General features: G+C 36.8%; 1 protein-coding gene across 1 annotated transcript; it reads left to right on the plus strand.

Annotated features, from left to right (window-relative positions):
- Window positions 1–10,472: 10,472 nt before the first annotated feature.
- ZNF829 (zinc finger protein 829) lies at window positions 10,473–17,404 on the plus strand. Its single transcript, XM_069457918.1, has 3 exons — window positions 10,473–10,602; window positions 10,909–11,004; window positions 16,390–17,404. Exons 1-3 carry the CDS (start codon window positions 10,485–10,487, stop codon window positions 17,367–17,369), a joined length of 1,194 nt encoding a protein of 397 aa, XP_069314019.1. The 5' UTR covers window positions 10,473–10,484; the 3' UTR covers window positions 17,370–17,404.

Genomic DNA, 17,404 nt, shown 5'->3' on the forward strand with positions numbered 1-17,404 from the left:
TATTGCAGAAATGATGGTGTGTGACTTCCAAGGTTAAGTCATAGAAGACATTGAGGCTTCTGTCTTTAATATTTTTGGATCATGTACTTTGAGAGAAGTCAGCTGCCATACCATGAAGACATTCAATCAGCCCTAGGGAGGGGCCTCCTATCGACTAACTTGCCAGCCATCCTTGGAAACAAATCCTCCAGCCCCAGTCCAGCCTTCTGATGATTGCAGCCTTAACGACATCTTGACTGCAACTTCATGAGATACCCAAGCCAAAATAGCCAGTTAAGTCACTCCCCACAGAAACCTTAAAATAATGTTTACTGTTGTTTAAGCCACTAAGTTTGGAGGTAATTTATTACACAATAATAGATAACTAAAACATCCCCAAACACTAATTTTCCTTGCTTGTAACTCATATTCTCTGAAGTCACTGACCAGAGATGCTGAATGCAAAGACTAGCAGGATTCTGGAGGAAAACTCAAAGAGTAGGCAATCCAACCCAAGCTGAAGCAAGTATTCAACAGAAACACCAAGATTCTAGAAACAAGTGATGTTCACCTATCTGCTCTTAAAATATCCTCTATGAGTAAAAAGGTGTAGGCTCAATGCAGTGAAAGATACAAAGTTAAGTCAAAAAACACTAAGATTTGCAGCAACTCCAGATGTGGAGCAAAAGAGAGCTTCACTAAAAGTCCAGCTATTCCATTTCCTATCTAAGGTACCTTGGTCACTGAAGTACAGAGAGCTGCAATTTAGAATTCCAAGACCTTTCATTTGAAGTAAGAATTATATCCATGTCATAATTATATTGGATGAGTAAAAGAAATGGCTACTAAGTAAGCTAAGACATATTAAATTACCAACTGCTATGAGTCTTTACTGAGCAAAGTGTAAAAAAAGATTCATAAGAAAGTAAATCTTTGCCCTACATGATAGAACAGAAATAATAAAATAGAAAACATTAAATTATAATAAATTTTAAGAAATGCTATGCTTGGGATATACTCCTAATACCCCTCATATGGTTATCATTTTTTTCATGACGATTACCACCTTCTAACAAACTATGTTGTACAGTCATGCGTCACTTAATGATGGCAATATGTTCTAAGAAATGTGTCATTAAACAATTTTGTTGTTGTACAAACATGATAGAGTGTACTTACACAAACCTAGATGGTATAGACTACTATACATCTAAGCTATATGGTATAGCCTATTGCTCCTAGGCTACAAAACTGTACAGCATGTTACTTTACTGCATACTGTAGGCAACTGTAACACCACTGTTAAGTATTTGTATATCTAAATATATCTAAACATGGAAAAGGTACAGTAAAAATACACAATAAAAGATAAAAAGTGGTATACCTGTCACTTACTAAATGGTGCCCGCGAGACTGAAAATAGCACTGGGTGAGTGAGTGAGTAGTGAGTGAATGTAAAGCCTAGGACACGATGATACACTACTGTAGACTTTATAAGCACTATACACACTTAAGTTATGCTAAATTTATAAAAATATATTTTCCATTCTTCAATAATAAATTAGCCTTAGCTTACTGTAACTTTTATACTTTACAAATTTTTAAATTTTTAAAAATTTTTTGACTATTTTGTAATAACATAGCTAAAACACACACTGTAAAGCTGTACAAAAATATTTTCTTTGTTACCTCCTTATTGTATAAGCTTTCTTCTATTTAAATTTTTTTTTATTTTTAAACTTTTTTGTTAAAAACTAAGACATAAACGCACACATTAGTCTAGGTCCATACAGTGTTAGGATCACCAATATCACTGTCTTTCACCTCCATATCTTGTCCCCGTTGTAACATCTCTTACTGCAGTGCATTACTCACATATATGTAGCGATGCCGGTGTAAACAAACCTACTTTGTTGCCAGTCATATAAAAGTGTAGCATATAAAATTATGTACAGTTTATAATACTTAAAATGATAATACAGCCTGGTGTGGTGGCTCATTCCTGTAATCCTAGCACTCTGGGAGGCCAAGGCAGGAGAATCACTTGAGTTCAGGAGTTTGAGACCAGTCTGCCCAAGAGCAACGTTAACTATAAAACATTCTCAGGCAGGTCTTTCAGGAGGTATTCCAGAAGGCAGTGTTATTGTCATAGACTATGACAGTTCTGTGCAGTTTATTATCCCTGAAAACTTTCCTGTGGGACAAGATATGGTATGTGTAGGTTATGTGCAAATACTACTGTACCATTTTATATAAGGGACTTGAGCATCTGTGGATTTTAGTATCTGTGGAGGGTCCTTGGAAGCAAGGGACAACTGTATATAGAACAAATGAGCTACTACTGCTAATTTGGGGATTTAAAACTAGAAGAAAGTAATACATCAGACAACAATAACATAGAAATTAGTGTGTAGTTTGGAGTTCAAGTGTTTTAAAGTCTCACTCATGTCTGGATTTTGTTAAATATGCATGTTAAAAATTCAAGAATAAAAGCAGAAACCAAACTAGCAGAGAAAGAAAAAGGGATAAAGTGAACCTGCACAAAGCTATAATATATATTAAAAACGTATAATATATACAACTACTATATATCAATAAAAATTTCCTTTAAAAGGTATAAAAATACAAAGTAATAGAAAATAAAACATTTTATCAACAATCATGATAAATGCAACTGAAGTAAACCCACCTATTAAAATAAGTCAAGCAGGATAAAAGGGTAAAAAGCCCAGGAATATGCTCTTTTATAAGAAACAGATCTGAAACATAAAGACATAGGAAAGTGGCTAGAAAATTAAATTATTGACAAATACAGTAACAAAACCTGAAAAGCAATATTATCAGACAAAAGAGAACTTGGACTAAAAGGCACTCACCAGGATAAAGAGGTATGTTTCTTAGTGTGGCAGATTGGAATTTTGGTCCGAATTCCTCACCCCACTCTAATAGAATTATACTAATACATTAACACTCATTGCCAGGTAACTTTGCCCTGCCCTCCACCTGTGGGTATAATTGATATTAACTTAGCCATGCGACTTGTTTTGGTTAATGTAATATTAGTCCATTTGGAAGCAGAGGTTTTAAGGATGTTTGCATGATCTGTCCTGTGTTCTGTTGACCCATTATAAGAACATGCCCTGGTAATTACTGTCGTTTTGGCCTGAGCCCCAGAAAGAACACATGCCAAGCAGATCTGAACTCATCCTGCAGCCCAACCACTCAGCCAAGCCCAGCCTAGAACAGTTGAACACAGGGAACCTGCAAACCTATGAACATAATAAATACTTGCCCTTGTATGTCACTAAGTTTAGGAGTGATTTGTTAAACATCATTATTATCATGGCAATAGCTAACTAATACACAAAATAAAGGAAGCAAGCCATAAAATAATAATGGACCTGAAGAAGATCACCAAGGAAAACTGGAAAGCTACAGAACAGGGCCAAAGACTGTTGGGGGGGCGGGGGAAGCAGCAAAGGAGACTAAGGAGGGGTAGGCAAAAGAGAAGAATCACTAAAAAATAGAATTTTTTTAAAGCGGTTACCTCCTATACCAAATGCTACAGAGAAGTCAATTCAAGTAAGAAAAGAACTATTATATTTATCACAAACACGCACACTTCACCACGCCCACACTCACTACACAACACCCTTAATCACAATGACATACGTATCACACACTTCATCTCAGTCACAACCAAAAACATCACCGTTACACAAACATCCACATCATAATCTCTCCCTCACAATTACTCATGGCATCACAATCACACACCCACACTAACTCCCACCACAGTTTTTGCTCCAACAGCTCACCAGTAGCGTACTCGCACCCCGAGCCCTCCCCCTTGCTGCTACTCCGGGCACTCCGGGCCTAAGAGGCTCCGTCCCGTCAGCCGCCTGCGGCCGGTATGGTCCAGAGTCCAGACTGTACGAGTCCCTCCCTCACCCCTCGCTACGGGGACTCGGCAGCGTCACCTGCTGGAAACGCCAGAATGTGCATCCAGCTCGCAGTTTCTGAGAGGCTGGGAGAAGCTGACCGGGAGATAAGACCTGGACAGACGCCGGTAACACCAAACCATCCCTCAGATCCCACGACGTTCCAGAGCACAACACCTCCCAGAAGGCCTCGCGGCCCGACTCGACTTCCGACCGGAAGCAGTCAGTGTTTCCTATGTGAGGGAGCTGGGGTGCGCCGGGTCCGCGGCGCTACGGCGACGCGCAACTCTGAACCTCAGCTGGCCGTTGAGAGTTGCCGGAGCAGTTGTTTCGGGTGGACACAGTGGGGCGCTGACGAAATCGGCTTGGGTTTTTCTGTGGACCACATTTCCCAGAGGGCCTGGTGTCCTCTTTTCTCACAGGAACCTGAATGTTTCGTCACGCCTGGCGGGACTGTTCGATCAGAGAGGTGGGAGATTCTGGTTCCCCGGGTAACCGGCTCAGTCTGTAGGTTCCGATCCTGAAAGACCGGAAAGCCCCTAGGTGAGAATACCCAAGGCCAGTGGGGAGCTGGGGCCTGGGGCCTGAGCGGGTGGAGGGGCCTGAAGAGGGGAGGTTGTGGAATTGTCTGTGAAAAAGAGGTGACACCACGGTTTTATGTGCGGATATGGGATGCCTGTCATGGTGGGGTTGTGACCGTGTGTGTCTGTCTTTTGACTGTGCGCGACGCTGTAGGGTGCCAGCGACTCTAATTGTGTGTCCCGTGATGGATGTGTGATTGTAACTGTATTACCGTGTGTGTCCCCATGGTTTAAGTACGAATGACTGTGCCTAACTGTACGTAGCACTGTGTGTAGGGGTGTGGGGCTCCTGTCAGCTGTGACATTTGTGACTCCAGAACTCTGTCCCTAGGAAACCTTTTTGAGGTCCGATCAGATTCTAGCCCTAGACGACAGTGAACTCAGCCTATCCCTGATTTCCATGAATTGGACAGGATGCCTCCCTCATTCTCCTCTGATCTCCATTCCTTGTGTGTGGTGGGTAATGGGGATGGGGTTGGGGATGACCTCCGACCTGACCCGTTTGGGTACTAAGAAAAGCCTGCTATCTCGCAATTACTTTTTTCCTCTTCCACTTCCATGGTTCTCCAGTTGAATAACTCAGAAGAGAAGAATGCATGATGAACTTCTACAAGCAATATCGAAGGTGTGTTGGAGTTTCTTCTTTTTTATCTGAAAATTCTTGCTTAATAAAGATATGTCATTAGATTATAGGTCCCTATAATTTCCCCATTGCAGAAAAGGATTGTTGAGCTTGGTATTAAAGCCCAATACCCTCCATATACCTAATGTTCAATTATTTGAAAAATGGTTTCACTTCTGCTTGCTAAATTTTTTTCTTTTTAAATATAATATGATTTTAAAATAAAAGCATGATTATTTTAGAGATTTCAAAAACATGGAATTACCAAGAAAAAATAAAATTTGACCATTCAAATAACTAATATTAATGTATTTTCATTATTTTTCCAAAATCAAATTTTACTTCATTTACCATTTTATATCCTACATTTTCACTAAACAGTATCATAAATATTCTCCTGTGTCATCAGATGGTCTTGGTAAATACCATTTTTCAAAGATACATATTTCTTTGTATGAGAGAGCTATGGTTTATACTTTTCTTCAGAGCATATGTGTCAGACTTTAAAATCCTTATTTAAATATATATTTATGGTCAGGCCTGGTGGCTCACACCTGTAATCCTAGCATTCTGTGAGGCCAAGGCAGGAGGATGGCTTGAGCTGAGGAGTTCAAGACCAGCCTGAGAAAAAGAAAGATCCTGTCTCTAGTAAAAATAGAAAAACTTATCTGGGCACGGTGGTGTGCACCTGTAGTCCCAGCTACTCAGGAGGCTGAGGCAGGAAGATTGGTTGAGCTGAAGAGTTTGAGGTTGCTATGCACTAGGCTGATGCCACAGCACTCTAGCCTGGGCAACAGAATGAGACTCTGTCTCAAAAAAAAAAAGAAAGAAAGAAAGAAAATATATATATATATTTTGATACATACACCGCACCCCCACAGGTTTGAATTTGGATTTCCATGGTTAATAATGAGATCAAACACCATTCCATATGTTTGTTGGTTATTAGGGTGTCTTTTTTGACATGTCTATTCAAATCCTTACCTGTTTTTCTCTTGGAATAGCTCTTATTGATTCATAGGAGTTATTTATATAATATAGATATGGGGCCTTTATTGATTATATTTTCCTAGTATCTAGATTGTTTTGTCACTTCCTTTAAGATGACTTTATGAACAGAAGTTCTAATTTTAACAAAGTTGAGTTTATCAATTTTTTTCCTTTCTGGTTAGTGCTTTGTTGTATCTTATTTAAGAAACCCTTACCTGTCCCAAGGTCATGTAAATATTCCTCTGTACTTATGGTGAAAGCTGTAAGTTTTGCTTTCCTGTTTAGATAATCCACTTGTAACTGGCCTTTGTATAAGCTGTGAGGTAGGAGTCAGATTTTTCCCGACTTATTAATACCCAATTTTCTCAGTACCATATGTTGGTACTGGTCTTCACATATATCCAATGTCTCTATGTGCAGGGATATATTTATGAGCTCTTTCTTCTGTTGCATTGATCTATTTATATATTCCTGTGCCAGTATCACAAAGTCTTGATTAATTTAGCTCTTCTTTGAAGGTAATCTATCTTTTCTTTCTCTGGCTGTTTTAAAGACTTTCTGTCTGTTTTTGGTTCTCTGTGATTTTAGTGTAAGATATATAAGTATGCTTCTCTTTTTGTTTATCTGCTTGGGGTTTGTAGGAGTCTTTTAATTTGTGTATAGGGGTCTACTGTTAGTTCAGGAAAATCCTTAGTTATTATCCCTTCAAGGAGCCCATGTCTCATTCTTTCTCTTTCTTCTCCTTCTCAGATTCTAACTAAACATAGGTTAAAATTTCTTGTTCTTTTTTTTTTCCCCTCTTAGTCTCTTTTTGGTTTTTACAGTTGATACTTTTAGCTCAAGTCGAAGCAATATTAAACAAAAGAACTTTACCTCATCTCATGAGGAGGCAGCAGGCATGGCAGGCAACTAGAGTTTTTGGATTCTTCCCCCAAGTGGTAGTAAAAATGTCCTTACTTAATTTGTGTTTCAGCACTTCTAATCTTGGGGAACTCACAAAATTGTAAGGTTATCCATTCACCATATGATAGTATTATCTAAAATTAGAGGGTCCATATTAGGGTAGAGGACTCAAAATAGGAATCTTTTTTTCTCAAGGTATAAATTTGGAACTCTGAGTGGGCTTACTCTCAATTCTTAAAATGTATGTGTTTGATATAGATGCAAACAGAATCAGAATAAGAATAAATCTTAAATCTATTCAGTGTAAGGCCTTTTTATCTGAGTTTCTTTATAAGAGGATTGAGTCTCTCAATCTTGTCTTCAGTGCTGAAGCCCAAATAGAGTATCTGATATCTCTGTCCCATCAGCCTCTAATTACACTCACCATTTCTACAGTGAAGATTGCCGCCCAATATTAAGGGGATTACTAGGGAAGCAGTATACTGCAGTGAAATTTAAATTTTAAAAGGAATAAAATGAATTTTGTTCTCAGAAGCTAACCTAATGTTTAATCCAGGAAATATTTTAACATTGTAAAAAAAATAAGGATATACAGCACTATTGATGTTATTTAACATTATTTTGGAGACATTAACTAAAACACTTACACAAGAAAAAAATAGGTTAAAAATTACCAAAGAGGATATAAGATTATCACTTTTAATACATGATATGACTTTGTACCTGGAAAAGCAAATCTACTTCTAACTAGCACTTTGAAATAAGCAAGACTCTTTATTAAGTAAGCAAAATAAATTGCTTTTTTAATCATCATAATTTCTACTCTCAACCATCTCTGTGGGCTAATTTTTTGTTGCCCTGGATAAAAACTTGTGCAAGCTCTACAATTGTTTTGATCATTCTTTGGTATCCTTTGATGGTTTTCAGTCACAAGATCAGTCTCATTTTACTAATTACAACCCTAGCTCAGTGGAATAATATGTAAGTTTTATTTAAAGCTTCTTCTCTGAGCTCAGGCTTGCTTCAGGCTAGAACTTTGCATTGTGAAAGGGGGACATATTAAACTTCTCAATTTCCTTATCCTGAGCTGCTCTTTCTCCCACCTAATAGGCAGTCTCTGGATCCTATGAGATTAGAACAGAGGCAGGGAAAAGGAGGTAAGGAAAAGGAAAGTCTTTCTTGACTTGTTTTGGTGTTGGTCTCTCTTTCCTTGATGGATGTTTAACACTCCTTTTCTAATAGAGTTTTTTTATGGGTTTCTCAGAGAAGTCCCTATTGGAAACCTGTAATTGTTTTTTCTGTGATATGGGCAGCACATCTTGAAATGGCTACTTACATATACTTTGGCATTCTGTGATCCAGTTCTTTGTTGAGGTCTTTTTATCCCTTCATTGGGTCCACGCCTGGTTCAGGGAGAGGAATAGGTACCAGTCTTGGTGCCCTCTAAACTCCAGAGAATATAGCAAAAATTCTCATGAAGAATCTCATCATTCCACTTTGGACCCTGGAGTCTAAAGGGCCTCCATTACTTGGCCTCATTTCCCCTATCAGATGGTATTATGTGTCCTTTTCCAAACAACAACCAATTCTTGGACACTTATGAGTGTCCTACAATTCAATTGAATTCTGACACTACCTAGAGTTAGCACAAACCCTACAAGTTAAAGGAGCTCAGTCCCACAAGACTGCCCCTACTTGAGACACCAGCCATAAGTCTTGGTTATCCCCAAGGCCCAGCTGACCACAAATTGAGATGTTCCCATGGCTCTCCCTCAGGTTCAATAATTCATTAGAACAACTCGCAGAACTCAGGAAAGCAGTATACTTACGATTATAGTTTTGTTATAAAAGATGCAACTAAGGAGGAGCAAAATGGAAGAGATGCATAGGACAAGGTACGGGGAGGAGAGTACATATCTAGGAAGGATCTTAAGGATTTTACCTAACAAAATGTCTGAAATACAAGGTTTATTCAGTAATATGTATATTATAGAAATTTCTGCCACCATAAAATTATATAAATTAAAGAATTTATGCTAATAGCAAATAATTCTTGTAACAGTCTTAAAAGAAGTACAATTTTCAAAAAATTTGAAGTATGCTTTTGTCTAAAATACTAATATTTTAAATTAATGCTTGAACAATTTTGCATTTAAAAAATTCAAGAATTGTTAAAAGACTTGTGAAAAATGACAAGGCATTATGCCACTACCCAATCCCATTTCCTTAGGTGGCTACTCTGAACTCTTTTTGCTGTTTCTCTTGGCATTTTTCTTATATTTCAAATTATTATTCCTGTATTGCTATTTTTTAATAGACATTTTTGGTGACTTCCTGGTAGATAAATGTGGATTGATATTTCCCATACCACAGTCCTCATTTTCTGACCGTGCAATAAAGTTATATCACAATTAAAAAAAAAATCATTGCTATGCTTGTGATTAGGACTTGTAGCTAGTGTTACTATAAGCCAATTAGTATGCTAAATCCTGGATTCTTTCTAGTACAATTTGTATTTTTCTGAGAATAAATTGCCTTATTTCTTCATTTGCCTGGTTTCATGTATGTGTTGCTAATTTTTTTTTCAAATTCTCCAACATTGCTGTCAGTTGCCTATCAATATTTTCCGTGTGATCAAATATATTAGCTTCTTATTTTTCCTTGGAGACCTCTTTCCTATAGTCCTCTGTTCTTCTGTTCCTAGATGCTGCTCTCTAAATCTGCTGCCAGATACTATGCTGGACTTGCCTTTTACAATTATACTGGGACTTTGTTTACCATTCTCATGTTAGTTTCCAGTTTCTGACTATAACACCTTTTCTTTTTCCTAATTTACTCCCTAGTTTTGATGGAACACATAGTCCAGTAGCGTCCTAAGAAGAGCTACATCAGAGATAATTTTATCATTCCCTGCAGATCTAGAGTTGTTTTGATTTAATCTTCATAGTAGCTTAGTAATTTGACTGGACATAGAATTCTAGGTCAGAATTTATTTTCCTTTGTAATATTAAAGTAATTGCTTGTTTTCTTATTTTTAATGGTGCTGTTGAAAATTCCATCTCCACTCTGATTCCTGAACATTGTTATATGATCTGTGTTTTCCTGGAAGCTTTTAGAAAGTTCTGTTTTCCCCTGACATTCTGAAATGTTACTCCAAAATATCTTATAAAATATTTTTGAAAGTCCATCAGATTTTTCCTTCTCTTGGGGCTTAAAGGGAAAAAAGGAATAGAGAAGAAGCTTACTCATTGAGCTGAATGCTTGCTGCTTCACATCAGTGGAAAAGTTCATCTATTTGCACATTCCTAGACATATCTGTCTGTGTACAGGAGATATGTCTTCTACTGATATGATAAGAGTCCTAGCCCACTCTGTCCTTTACTGCAGGGCCTTCTGCCATCTCCTCTACTACCATCCTTTTCTTCACTCCTTCATTGTGAAGCATGTTTGTTGTTTCAGGGGTCAGTGATGTTCAGGGATGTGTCCATAGACTTCTCTCAGGAGGAATGGGAATGTCTGGACTCTGGTCAGATGAATTTATACAAAGAAGTGATGTTGGAGAATTTCAGCAACCTGGTTTCAGTGGGTAAGAATAACTATCCCCAAAAATTCAAAATCTGCCCTTGGGAATGTCTCCCTTCTCCATTTTAAATATTCACTTCAAGTAACCAGCTGAATTTGTACTCCCTGTTCCCCAAGGAGTGGTTTGAGCTGGAATGGAATGAAAGAGTTGGAAATAGGCAGCTCCAGTGGGCTGTGACTGAAGCTTCATCTTCTCCATCTTTCTCTGGGCCTTCCTGTAGTGGCATCTCTTCCTTGATCACCAAGGAACTGATCTGATTTCTGGGACACCCACAGCATAACCATGTCCCATGTCTTTTCTTGTGAGCAGGACTTTCAAATTCTAAGCCAGCTGTGATCTCCTTATTGGAACAAGGAAAAGAGCCATGGATGGTTGAGAGAGAGCTGACCAGAGGCCTCTGTTCAGGTAAGTAATAGATCATAGATGGTAGGGCAAGAGCAGGGCCATTACCTCTGAGATATTATCAGGAAGCTCGCCTTAAAGGCCCAAGACCTCTTCCATATGAGCTACCACACTTTTTTTCCTCTTACACTTTCTTTCTAGTCCAATACAGCATATTAATATTAATTTCCTTCTTCATTTGCAAAGCAGTTATTCTACCTACATTTTCTATTTCATTCCTACTTAGGATATGCTGCATTTAGACTTGTGTAACGGTTGATATTCCCACCCTAAAGAAATACATGTGTATTTTTCTTTCCTTGTACTAATTTTCATTTTATCTGCTTTCCAATTATTTAACCTCTTTGATCAGTTTGTCCTAGATTAGCAGTACATTCTTTCATTTGTCAACATTTGATTATTTTTTACTTTTTGAAAAATTCAAATATAACATACATACAGAAAACTACATGATTATGATTTTACAGCATGATGAATTGTGTGAAGTGAATGTATCCATGTAATCACCACTCGGGAAAAGAAATAGAACATTACTAATGCCCCAGAACTCTTTCTTTGCCCCTTCCCAATCGCTTTTTCCTCCTCCAAAGTAAACATCATCCTAGCACCATGGATTAGTTTTATCTGTTTTTGATTTTTATGTAAATAGAATCATATGGTATTTAGTCTTTTGCCTTTGGCTTTTTTTGTTCAGCATTGTTTTTATTTGATATTTTAATGATGTTGCATGTATCTGATGTTAGTTCATTCTCATTGAATATGTTGTATTCCACCTTGTAAATATATCTTAAATCATGCTTCATTATTATTATAAATTAAGTATCCTTTCTACTACCGACAGCTGGTTTGTTTGCAGTTTTTAGCTATTATACTTAATGTTGATGTGAACATTCTTGCATATGCCTTTTGGTGAACATATGTACACATTTCTTTTGAGCATTTACCTAGGAGTGGAATTACTGGATAATAGAATAAGTGTATGTTCAACTTTGGTATAATAAATGATACTAGTTTTCTAAAGTGATTATACCAATTTACACTTACACGAGCAGTATGAAAGTTGCCATTGTTCTGTATTCTTGCCAGTTCTCAGTATTGCCAGATGTTTTAGTTTTAGCCATTCTGGTGTGTGTGTTATGTGACGTGCCTGTTTAAATTTTTCAGCTAAATTTATTGGGTTGTCTATCTTTTTCTTACTGATTTGGAGAAGTTCTTTCTATATTCTGTATATGAGCCCTTTGTAGGTTATATGTGATGTAAATATCTTCTACCACTTGATGGCTTGCCATTTTACTCTCTTAATGGTGTCTTGGTGAAAAGAAGTTATTAATTTTTAATGTAGTCAAAGTTATTATCTTTTTCTTTATAATGTTCTTTATAGTTGCTTTTTTGTATTCTGGGTAGGAATCATTGTCTACTCCAAAGTCATGAAGATATTTCCCATGTTACATTCTAATAGTTTTATTGTTTTACCTGTTACATTTACATCTAGTTCCCTGAAGTTGATATTTGTGTATGTTGTGAGGTAGGGGTCAAATTTAATTTTTTTCCATGTGAATATCTAATTGACCCATCAGTGTTTATTGAAATGATTATCCTATCCCCACTCTCTGTAGGACCATCTTTGTCATAAATCCTGTGTTTCTACAATATATCTGTGATTTTATCTCTGAATTTTATTCTTTTTCATTGGCTTATTTGTCTACCTTTATGTCAATACCATACTAAATTAATACTGTAGCAGGTAATAAATCTTATCTAGTAGAGCAAGTTCTCCTGCTTCTTCTTAGTCTTTTGCATTTTCATATAAATTTTAAAACTAGCTTTAATATTAATATATTCTCATAAAAAATAACTTGGCATTTTGATTCAGTTTGAAATGAATCTCTCAGTAGAGAATCAACATTTTTAAATAGCAGATCTTCTAAAAACATTTGACTTTTTTTTTTTTTTTTTTAGACAGAGTCTCACTCTTAGAGTGCCGAGTGCCGTGGCATCAGCCTAGCTCACAGCAACCTCAAACTCCTGGGCTCAAGCGATCCTCCTGCCTCAGCCTCCCAAGTAGCTGGGACTACAGGCATGTGCCACCATGCCCAGCTAATTTTTTCTATATATTTTTAGTTGTCTATATAATTTCTTTCTGTTTTTAGTAGAGATGGGGTCTCATTCTTGCTCGGGCTGGTCTCAAACTCCTGAGCTCAATCAATCCAACCGCCTCGGCCTCCCAGAGTGCTAGGATTACAGGCGTGAGCCACTGCGCCCGGCCTGACTTTTTGATTTGTAAAAACTACCTAAGTAGTCTGCTAGGCGCTGCAGTTTAGAAAATATGTAGGCTTATTAAGAAACTTATTGTCCAGTGTAGGAGCTAGGACATTTCTGTAAATAATTTCCATAGAATGGATTCAGCATGAGAATATAAAAGAGGAAGCTCAGAAGAAAGTTATAAAACAGTCAAAAAATATAGAAGTGAAATTGATCCAAGTAGTAAGTTAATAGTTGGAGACTTAGAGAAGCAGATATTGTCACCTATGGAGTTAGTTTTGGAAGTATAATAGAAGATCTGTGCCTCCATTAAGAAAGAATTTGGATTCAACAAAGCTCTAGGAACATAGGCAGTTTTTGAATCTTCACTGTTTCCCAGCCATCAGTGGTCTCAGCAGCCCTTAAGTATTTCATTTCTCTCTGTCTCTCTCTTACCACTTCTCCTTCCTACCAGCTTGCTAATTCAAGCCCTTCTCTATCTTCCCTTGACCCTCATATCATTCTACTTGTGGTCCCTGTTTATTCCTTTTTCATTTTTTTAGATTCAGTTTGATATTTATTAATACATTCACAGCATTTAAAATCACAGTGTTGAAAAGCTTATATTGAAAAACAGCAGCATATTTTTCCATCTATATATTCCCAGCCAGACTGCCCCAGTCCCTCTCATCAAAATGAACACATTTTCAACTCTCACCTTGATACTTCTGGTACTTACCTTCATGTTTTGAATAGTATGCTTATTTTGAAATTTTGTGATACATGAAATTATAAAAGTATTTCTTGATACTTTATTCTGGTAGTTGAGGGCTGGGTTCCCACAATCACCACATTTTTTGTTTGTTTGTTTTGAGACAGAGTGGTGTCAGCCTATCTCACAGCAAACTCAAACTCCTGGGCTCAAGCGATCTTCCTGCCTCAGTCTCCCGAGTAGCTGGGACTACAGGCACATGCCACCACACCCAGCTAATTTTTTGTTTCTATTTTTAGTTGCCTGGCTCATTATTTCTATTTTTAGTAGAGATGGGGTCTTGCTCTTGCTCAGGCTGGTCTTCAACTCCTGACCTCCCTTTGTTAAGCTTTTAGTATAATTTTACTGTGGATTTATGAACAAGTAATACTAAACACATATGTATAATTTGCCATTTTTAATAGAAATTATGCCCCTTTTTTTATTAAAAATAAAGTCATTCCTCATTACTCACAGATTCTGTATTTACAAATTCACCAACTCACTAAAATTTATTTGTAACCCCAATATCAATACTTGCAGAGCTTTAGTGGACATATGTAGAGTTCAAGAAATTTGCATCTCCTAACGCACACATTCCCAGGTGAGGTCAAACAAGGTGTTGCTCTGCCTTCTTGTTTTAGCTCTCAATCTGTAAAAAAGTATTCTTTTTGTAGTCTATTTAGGGGCACAATTTTTGCATTTTTGTGCTTTTCTTCATGATTCAATGTTTAAAATCACCTCCCAGGCATAGTGCTGAAGTGCTGCCTAGTATCCCTGGGCACATGAAGACTAATGTGCCTTATGGAGAAAACACATGTGTTAGCTAAACTTTATTCAGGCATGAGTTATAGAGCTGTTGGCCATGGATTCAGTGGTAATCAATCAACAATACATATTAAAGAAAGTGTCTTTAAACAGAAGCATATCTAAACCATTATATATTGATCAACTAACAAAAGCAGTAGTTCAGTATTCACTAATTCAGTGTTCACAGTGAATTCATAGAACATAACTACTATGAATAACAAAAATCAACCATATATTTTATTTAAATTTATTTTTATTTTTTCTATGAATAAGCTATTTTTAATTGTATGAACGTACAACATGATGTTTTGATACACATATACACACTGAAGTAATTACTGGTCAAGCAAATAATTTCACATAACTATAACTGTTCTTCCTTTCTTTTTTTATTTATGGTAAGAATACCTAAAGCCTACTCTTCTAGCAAATTCCTAGTATACAATACAATATTACTAACTATAGCCCTCCTGTACATTAGATCTCTAACAAGATTTTTTTTTAATTTATTGATAATTATACATATTTATGGGGTACATGTGATATTTTGATACATGCATACAATGTATAAGGATCAAATCAAGGTATTTAGGTTATCCATCGCCTCGACCATTTATCAATTCTTTGTGTTAGGAACATTTCAAATCTTTTCCTAGCTACTTTGAAATGTACACTATATTGTTGTTAACTATAGTTACCCTACTGTGCTTTCAAACATGAGAACTTACTCCTTCTGTCTAGCTGTATGTTAGTACCTATTAACCGATTTCTCTTCATTCCCACCCCTCTTCCCAGCCTCTGGTAACTATGATTCTACTTTTTACTTCCATGAGATCAGCTTTTTTGCCTCCTACATGAGTGGGAACATACAATATTTGTCTTTTTGTGCTTGGCTTATTTCATTTAACATGATGACCTCCAGTTCCATCATGATGCTGCAGATGACAGGATTTCATTCTTTTTTGTGGCTAAATAATACTCCATTGTGTATATATAACATTTTCTTCATTCATCTGTTAATGGACACTTAGGTTGATTCTGTGTCTTGGCTATTGTGAATAGTGCTGCAGTAAACATGGGGGTGCGGGTATCCCTTTGATATACTGATTTCCTTTCCTTTGGATAAATAACCAGTAGTGAGATTGCTGGATCAATAGTCCTTTGATGTACGTCTGACAGTTATCCACAAATTGTAAAACATACAGTATGGTACTCTGTATATATGAGTATATATTTATATACATGTATATATGACTGGAATTGCTATATAATATCAAGGATGTCTGACCCTGAGCACTCTGTATTCTATAAGGTTTAAGGTGATTCTGATCTACACCAAAATTTGAGAATGATAGAGGTCATCTATTAATATTAATACTTACATAATCACCATCCTCAGATTCTTCTATTACCTCTCTAATGTCTGCTCTTTTCCTGTCAGTTTTATAAATTGCTTAGCCATATTTGAAAATTGCCTAAGCATTTAATTTCCTGCATATTATTTTCAATTTAATCCTTCCATATCCTTTTTAGGTAACTTCCTCAGAATAGAAAAAATGAGTATTTGCCTTTTTATTTTCTTTCAGATCTGGAATCAATGTGTGAGACCAAGATATTGTCCCTAAAGAAGAGACATTTCAGACAAGTAATACTTACTCATGAAGACATGCCCACTTTTATTCAACCTACCTTTCTCACTCTACATCAAAAAACTAATAATGAAGAGAAACCCTGTGAATGTAAGATATGTGGAAAGACCTTTAATCAGAACTCACAATTTATGCAACATCAGAGAATCCATTATGGTGAAAAACCCTATGAATGTAAGGAGTGTGGAAAATCCTTTAGTCGTGGCTCACTTGTTACTCGGCATCAGAGGATTCACACTGGTGAAAAACCCTATGAATGTAAGGAATGCGGCAAGGCTTTTAGTTGTAGTTCATATTTTTCTCAACATCAGAGGATTCACACTGGTGAGAAACCCTATGAATGTAAAGAATGTGGAAAAGCCTTTAATTATTGCTCAAACCTTAATGATCATCAAAGAATTCACACTGGTGAGAAACCTTATGAATGTAAAGTATGTGGAAAAGCCTTTACTAAAAGTTCACAACTTTTTCCACATCTGAGAATTCATACCGGTGAGAAACCTTATGAATGTAAGGAATGTGGGAAAGCCTTTACTCAACACTCAAGACTTATTCAGCATCAGAGAATGCACACTGGTGAGAAACCTTATGAATGTAAGGAATGTGGAAAGGCCTTTAGTAGTGCCTCAACACTTACTAACCATCACAGAATTCATGCTGGCAAGAAACTCTATGAATGTAAAGAATGTGGAAAGGCCTTTATTCAGAGCTCAGAACTTATTCAACATCAGAGAATCCATACAGATGAAAAACCATATGAATGTAATGAATGTGGGAAGGCCTTTAATAAAGGCTCAAACCTTACTAGACATCAGAGAATTCACACTGGTGAGAAGCCCTTTGACTGTAGGGAATGTGGAAAGGCATTTGGTAGTCGCTCAGACCTCATTCGCCATGAGGGAATTCATACTGGTTGAATGAAAGTAAGGTCCTTTTGTTTACCTTTATAATA

This window comes from Eulemur rufifrons, chromosome 24, assembly GCF_041146395.1.
Source record: "Eulemur rufifrons isolate Redbay chromosome 24, OSU_ERuf_1, whole genome shotgun sequence".
Taxonomy (NCBI): domain Eukaryota; kingdom Metazoa; phylum Chordata; class Mammalia; order Primates; family Lemuridae; genus Eulemur; species Eulemur rufifrons.